The sequence below is a fragment of the Nematolebias whitei genome, chromosome 3 (assembly GCF_014905685.2).
Source record: "Nematolebias whitei isolate Nwh7 chromosome 3, NemWhi1, whole genome shotgun sequence".
NCBI classification, from domain to species: Eukaryota; Metazoa; Chordata; class Actinopteri; order Cyprinodontiformes; family Rivulidae; genus Nematolebias; species Nematolebias whitei.
The window spans coordinates 2320343-2328693 of NC_056500.1; the positions used below are offsets into that span (position 1 = coordinate 2320343).

Here is an 8351-nt window from a genome sequence, read left to right on the forward strand (position 1 = left end):
TAACATGGACTCACTCTAACACAGACTCACTGTAGCACTGACTCACTGTAACATTAACTCACTCTAACACTGATTCACTGTAACACTAACTCATTCTAACACTGACTCATTATAACACTGACTCACTCTAACACTAACTCACTATAACACTGACCCAATGTAACACTGACTCACTGTAACACGGACTCACTGAAACACAGACTCACTCTAACACTGACGCCCTCCAATACTGACTCACCGAAACACTGACTCACTGTAACACTGACTCACTGTAACACTGACTCACTCTGACACTGACTCACTCTAACACTGACTCACTGTAACACTAACTCACTCTAACACTGACTCACTATAACACAGACTCAATGTAACACTGACTCACTGTAACACTGAGTCACTAAAACAATGACTCACTGAAACACTGACTCACTGTAACATGGACTCACTCTAACACTGACTCACTGTAACACTGACTCACTAACATGGACTCACTGTAACACTGACTCACTAACACGGACTCACTGCAACACTGATCCACTCTAACACTGACTCACTGTAACACTGATTCACTGTAACATGGACTCACTGAAACACTGACTCACTGAAACAATGACTCACTGAAACACAGACTCACTCTAACACTGACTCCCTCTAATACTGACTCACTGTAAGATGGACTTATTGCAATACTAACTCACTGTAACACTAATGCATTGTCACACTAACACACTGTTACACATTGACCTAAGCAAAAGTTCTGAGGGACAATCCCAATAAGACCTGTGGAAACTCAGTGGGCAATAATGAAAAACCGACATTAAAACAAGCTGAAAACAACTACCGGGTAAACTTTTGAGAAAGCTTTTATCTTTGCACACTGTTTTTTTTTCTTATTTCCTTGGTAACTGAAAGGTCATCAGGACACTTTTAAGTTAACTGGTTTTAAAAATGACCTTCCTTAGAATAGATAACTTTACTAGTTGGCTTTTATGTATGTGAATGTTTCTGTAAAGTGCCCTGAGACAACTTTGTTGTGATTTGGTGCTTTATAAATGAATTGAATTGAATTGAATTATTTAAATAAAGTTTTTGAAACAACAAAGTTGTCTATATCAAACAACTGGTTGTGTGTCTGTGTTCAGTCTGAACATGAGACATTAAAAACTCTTTGTGATCTAATCACACAAACACATTTTTCTTGTTGGGTGTTGATATCCTTGCTGTCAGTGAATAGGGGTGTAAATCACCAGCTTTATCACGATACGATATTATATTGATTTGTTTGTATGACGATACGATTTTTCTTGATATCACAAAGTCTGTCACGATACGATTTTGATTCTATTCGATTCACAAGTCTGCGATCGATATATTGCGATATCAAATGCCCATCTCATTTGTATATAAATACATTTACAAAAACAATTCAAATATGATATAACCATTTCATTTCTGTTATTAAGGCACCAGGCATTTAAATAAAAAATCATTTTTTCTTAATTAATGAAAAAATAAAAATAAATGACTTGTTCAGTAAAGTCTCATATTTTTCATGTTTAAGTGCATTTTTTAAACCAGTTAACTTAAAAGTGACCTGATAACCTTTCAGTTACAAAGAAACTAAAGCAGATATTGAGCTCACATAACATCAATGTTGTGTTTGTTCTTCAGGTGAACGGACATATTTGTTGTTTCCTGAGTATTTGAGCTCACACGTCACCTGTTGCACACGACACGAGTTCTTCTGTTGGAATTAAAACATTTCCACACAGTTGATTTAAATCCAGCGTGAGAGTGAATTTCATTTCTGTGTTTTCTGCCTCGTCGGCCATGTTGCTGAGGCGGCTGCAGAGCGCAGTCGCGCACGGAAGTGGTGACACAGAAGTGCCTTGGGAATTTCAAAATAAAAGCGTATTTTAAAGATGACGATATGAATCGATGTTTTAGTTTTGCCACGATATAATTGAATCATTGATCATTTAATCGATATATCGATGTAAATCTATGTTTTGTTACACCCCATCAGTGAAAGCACTGCCTAGCTTCTTTGTGTGTTTGATTATTGGCTACATGATTTACTGTTGTTGTTGTTTTACTCATGATTGTTTACTTGTTTTCCCTGTAGAAACCGGCCAATCAGAAAGCCCTAACCAGGCCAACGACTCAGATGTCAAGGAGCAGCCGGAGAACGGTGAGACATACAAACAGATGAGCGCGCACGCACACACACACACACACGCACGCGCCCGTGTGTGTGTTAGACCCTGACCTGAGTTCAGCTACGTGCAGTCAGACACAGCTGGTTCTAATGTTCCTCCTCTGAAAACCCAGAGTTTGTTTCTTCTCTGAACGCCCAGCTGATCCTGACAGAGCTCTGACGTGGTTCTGTGGGTCCATGAGGTTCTGGTTCTGTGGGTCCATGAGGTTCTGGTTCTGTGGGTCCATGAGGTTCTGGTTTTGTGGGTCCATGAGGTTCTGTGAGCTCTAGAATAATGACTGTTATCACAGCTGTTCTGTCTGAGGGATCACGACTGTAATCCTCCAGGTTCTTTGAGAGGTTCCCTGTTCTTCAGACGGAGAACCTTTCACCATCCACACAGGATGTTTACAAAATATCCCAGAATGCATTGCAGCAGGAAGCTGACCACTGATTCAGATCCACTGATCTAAAATCACACAACTTGTGGATCATGACCTTTCATCAGTTCTAGATTACGGGTTCTTGATCAGACGTGAATCTTTAGTTTTAGTTCAGGAGTTTTGGATCTGTGCTTCTGGATTAGGGGTTCTGAATAAAGAGGTTGGATCACGACAGGAGGTCCACGGTTTTTCATTCAACCTTTATTTCTACAGGTTAGTCTCATTGAGCCTCGAGGACTCAGTGAAGTACTTTGTATTTTCACTCATTGTCTCTACTTTTGTTGTTCAAGTTAGAAATGTGGTTTTGTTTCTTGTTCAGATATATTTTTTATTATTTTTAGCTTTGATTTAAAGTTTAATTCTTGTTTTATGATTTGTACATCTGTGGATTAGAATAAAGTTGAACTAAAGGCTGTAGCTCTTCTTTATTTGAGGGAAATATTCCTGAGATCCAATAATTTTGTGTTTTTATGATTTTTCAGCTGAGTTAACTTTAACAGATTATTAAATAGTCATTAAAATGAAAACAGGATTTCATGGTAAACCCGGCACCGTTTTTTTTTTTAAATCTTCACTGATTAAAAAAATGTATACACAAAATATGCTGGTGAAGATTCTCAGTCATCCAGGACATGATGAATTCAAAAAGCTTTCAATACAAAAACAACTGGACTTTATTTGTAACAGAAGACGTTTCGCTCCTCATCCGAGGAGCTTTCTCAATTCAAAGAGCAGAGAGTGAGAGATACAGGTCATAAGGCTGAGTGAGATAAGACACACACACACATATATGTATATTGGCAGTTCACACCTAAACAACTTTAACAGTAAGAGTCTTTTGTTCCTCTAATTCACAGTCGAGGCCCCTCTGTTCCCATCAGGTGTGAAAACCAGCTGGGAATCTGTTTTAAAGTTGCATTATATGTTTTTGAAAGTGGGAATCTGAGGCCTCCTCCTCTGTTAAGAGATGGTTTTTCTCTTTTTACATAAATTGCTTCCTTCACCCCCCTCTCAAACCATCTGTGTTCTCGGTTCAAAATGTGCACATTTTGGTCCTCAAAAGAGTGTCCCTTATCTGTGAGGTGGAGGTGAACAGCTGGATCTTGTCCAGAGGAGGTGGCTCTCCTGTATACACAAAATGATTTTAAAAATCGTTTCCACCCTCTGTCCCAGATCCGTCCCGGTCCGCCCGTCTGCTGGGAACGGGGTTCGGCCTTCATGAGCAGGCGAGGCCGTGGTCCGGGCAACGGCCTTCTGTGAGTCAGCAGCTCGTATGATCCTCTGTGGGGACCAGCGGAGCTCGGAGCCGGGGAGATGACGCCCTGCCCGGCCTGAGGGGGCTCCAATGCTCCAGTGGGACCGGCGGAGCTTCATGTAGCTCGTTCTGATTTTTATCGTCGTCCAACCAAACACAAAAACCACCTGCGCTTCAGCGTTAGACCACGGTGATGTCATTACTGTTTTTAAAATCTGTGGTCCAGCCGCTCCTTGAGTTCGAACACCGGTAATTGTAAATGGCAGATTGAAAGTTGTGAAATTTCTCAAACCGCCAGTGACCTGGCGACAGTGACAGTGACCTGCCTTCAGGTCTGGAAACTCAGAGGAGCTGAGTAGGACAAGAAAAGAGCTGGTTGCTGGTATTAAGAGGGCCAAGGCCACATATGCACAGAGGATCGAGGGTCAATTCATCTCACAAGACCCTCGGAGCATGTGGAGGGGCATTAAGTGCATAACAGATTATAAAGGAAGGAGTGAACAATGCCCCAAAGACCCATCTCTGCCTGATGCCCTCAACAAGTTCTATGCATGCATTGAAGACCCGAATAGACCACCCACCACCAGACTCACCTCACCACCGGATGAAGAGCATCTCAGTGTGATCTCAGCAGAAGTAAGGAGTACCTTCAGGAGGATTAACCCTCACAAGGCAACTGGCCCAGACAACATCCCCGGAAAAGTGTTGAAGGAATGTGCCGATCAGCTCTGTGAGATGCTGGCAGACATCTTTAACACCTCACTTACCCTGGAGACAGTTCCCACCTGCCTGAAGACTGCCACCATCATCCCAGTCCCAAAAAGCTCTACAGTGACTGGTCTGAATGACTATCGGCCAGTGGCCCTCACCCTGATAGTCGCTAAATGCTTCGAAAAACTGGTCATGACTCACATCAAAACAACCATCAACATCAACGAGGACCCTCATCAGTATGCATACCGTGAGAACCGATAAACAGAGGACGCCATCTCCTCTGTGGTCCACACTGCGCTCAACCACCTGGAGCAGAAGAACTCTTACGTCCGTATGCTCTTTGTGGACTTCACATCCGCCTTCAACACCATGATCCCCCAAACCCTGATGGACAAACTATCTACACTAGGACTAAGCCCCTCCATCTGCAACTGGGTACTAGACTTTTTAACAAACAGACCACAGTCAGTGAGGATCCACAACTTCTCCTCCTCCACCATAACCCTCAGCACTGGCTCTCCTCAGGGATGTGTGTTGAGCCCCCTCCTGTTTACTCTGCTCACATATGATTGTGCAGCTACCCATCCAGGCTGTCACATTGTAAAGTTTGCAGATGATACAGTGGTGGTGGGATGCATCACAAACAATGATGAGTCCAGCTACAGGCAAGAGGTGGAACACCTGGAGAGCTGGTGCAGAGAGAATAACCTTCACATCAATGTGAAGAAGACAAAGGAGATGATTGTGGACTTCAGAAGGAACAAAAACATCTACACCCCCCTGAACATAAGAGGATCTGTGGTGGAAGTGGTCTCCAGCTACAAGTACTTGGGTGTACACATGAATGACAACCTCAGCTGGAGCACCAACACCACCAGCCTGATCAAGAAAGCTCATCAGAGACTCTACTTCCTCAGACGGCTGAGACGAGCTGGTCTGGAAGCTCAGTCCTCACCTCCTTCTACAGGTGTGCAGTGGAGAGCATCCTGTGCTCCAGCATCAACGTGTGGCATGGAGGCTGCACAGCTGCAGAAAGAAAAGCTCTGCAGAGAGTGGTGAAGGCTGCACAGAAGATGTTGGAGTCATCCTCCCCACCATCACAGACATCTACACCTCCAGATGCAGGAAGAGGGCCACCTGCATCATGAAGGACCACACTCACCCAGCACACACACTTTTCCTCCACTCCCCTCAGGAAGGACGTTGAGGAGCATTAAGTGTAGAACCACTAGACTGAGGAACAGCTTCTACCCTGAGGCTGTTAGACTCATGAATCTCTGACCAGAATAATCACTGTGAAAAACCACATCATGTTGCTGCTGATCTGTTTCATGTTGCTGCTGATCTGTTTCATGTTGCTGCTGATCTGTTTCATATTGCTGCTGATCAGTTTCATGTTGCTGCTGATCTGTTTCAATGTTGATGTGTTCATGCGTGCACATCTGCTCACAGACTCATGTTCATGTTTGTGCTGATGTTCAATGTTTTATGTTACGAGTGCTTAGTGTATATTTAGTTGATGCATTTCTTAGTTCATATCTTAGATGTTATTACTGTTTTTCTTATACATTTTATTGTTGGATGTAACTGGGACCATGTGTACATAATTTCGCTCCACCACATGTACCACATGAGGTGCGAATGACAATGAAGAATCTCTGACTCTGAACAATCAGTGACCAACAGTGTTCTGACGTCACGTTTTGGTACCTGCTTGGCCCGGTTGGAACCCCATAGAAAAGGGTTCTGACAACAGGAACCGGTTCTACGTACCGTTACTAATGGAAAAACCTTAGAACCGTGCTGAGTCGAGTCGTGCTGTACCGTTACTAAAGGAGAAGGGGTATTATATTGTAGCCTCTGGCCACAGGTCCAGGTAAATTCTGTTGTTCTCCATGGATGACCTCATCATTGTGCTCCTCCCCCTCAGGTCACCTGGGCTTCCAGGACAGCTTCGTCACACCTGGAGTCTTCACCGTGGCCGAGCTCGTCCGCGTCTCACAGAGTGAGTCAAACTTTTCTTCTGACTTCAGACTCGGAGAAGCTCCTGAAGCGCTCGGGCTCTCTGGCGCCCCCTACAGGCCGATCTTCAGATGTTCAGATCATCTGTTGTCCTGCACCTTTCAAAGCCCAGACACAAAAAACTGATTCTGTTTTCAGTTCCTGTTTGTCAAGAGGAGGAAACACACATGCACACACACACACAGACACACACTGACACACACACACACTTACACACACAGACAGACACACACACACACTAACACAAACACACACAGACACACACACACACTGACACACAGATACACACTTACACACACAGACAGACACACACACACACAGACACACACAGACACACACACACAGACACACACACACAGACAGACAGACACACACACACACAGACAGACACACACACACTGACACACACACACACACACACAGACAGACACACACACACTGACACACACACACACACAGACAGACACACACACACACAGACAGACACACACACACTTTTAGTTTCCCTGCTGGCTGTGAGTTTGTGTCAGTCAGCAGATTCTCGGTGATGCGGCGCTGGAAGAATCACTTATGGATTAGAGTGCAGGAGTGTGCATGGTGCATGCACTGTTTGTGTGTGTGTGTGTGTGTGGCAGCATCAACCTGTTTGAATCCTGTAAACTGCTTTATTTCCAGATGTCTTACTTCTTCCTGTTGAGTTTCTGGATGGTTAGGTTTGTGTTTGAACTTTCTGGTTTTGTCCAGGTTGTTCTGATCTACCTGGGTCCAGGTGGGTCCAGGTGGGTCCCACTTCCTTCCTGCTGTTTTATCAACACCAAACACTTCAGCAAAGTTTGATTCTGATCAAAAAATCATTTCCTGTTTGGTTAGTCTTTAAGAGTGAACACACTCGTCCAGGGGTCTGCAGTGGGCTGGAAGCACACACACACACACACACACACACACCCAGCGGGTGACCTTGGCGTTGTGCAGCCATTACACAATTCACTGGCAGACCAATGAAATCTCTCTGTCGATCAATATCCTATTAAAGCAGCACACAAAGTGTGTGTGTGTGTGTGGCCTCCTTGTACCAGATGCAGCTGGTCACTTCAGCATGTTTCTGCTCACTGACTTCTGCAGCTCGTTGTCTCTTCTTCCGGTTTTGTTTGTGGAACCAGAACTGGTTCTGAGGTCTCTGTGGACCCAGATCCAGTCTCGGATGGGGATCTAAGTACCAGGCGTGCACGTTGGCACAGAAACACACACACTTGCTCTGCTGCTGGGTTGTAAACAGATCAGAATGACCCACTTGGCTCAGATCTCCTCCATCCCTCCTCCTTCTTGGCCTCGACCCCCCCCGACACACCTGGTCAGGTGCCAGCAGCAGATGGGCTCCGTAGCCCGACAGACTCAAAAACAGATTCATTCATCAGAACTATCAAAGCAGCTCTGAAATGAGGAGCAACACAGAGACATGCAGAGCAAACTTAGACTTAGTCCAGGATCCAAGTTCCAAATGGGACCTTCCAGAGCCCGTTTAAGGTTGTGACTCAGAGAAATGTTCAGAGTGATCCATCAGGTTCTACCTGGACCTGCTGCACAAACTCTGACCTATTATATTACTGTGAACACAGGGAGTTACAAACACCACGGCCTCCTACGTACAACACCTGTTCATTAAACCTGTCATTAGCTCCGCCTACAGACCACATCTGTTCATTGAACACATCACTTAGCT

At 44.5% G+C, this 8351-nt stretch overlaps 1 protein-coding gene across 1 annotated transcript in view; it reads left to right on the forward strand.

Annotated features, from left to right (window-relative positions):
* nfia (nuclear factor I/A) overlaps nucleotides 1-8351 on the forward strand; it is a 102732-nt gene that overhangs the window by 66022 nt on the left and 28359 nt on the right. The window contains exons 4-5 of the mRNA XM_037697769.1: nucleotides 2126-2191; nucleotides 6540-6614. Coding sequence (XP_037553697.1) covers nucleotides 2126-2191; nucleotides 6540-6614 — 141 coding nt within the window. The remainder of the gene's footprint in view (nucleotides 1-2125; nucleotides 2192-6539; nucleotides 6615-8351) is intronic.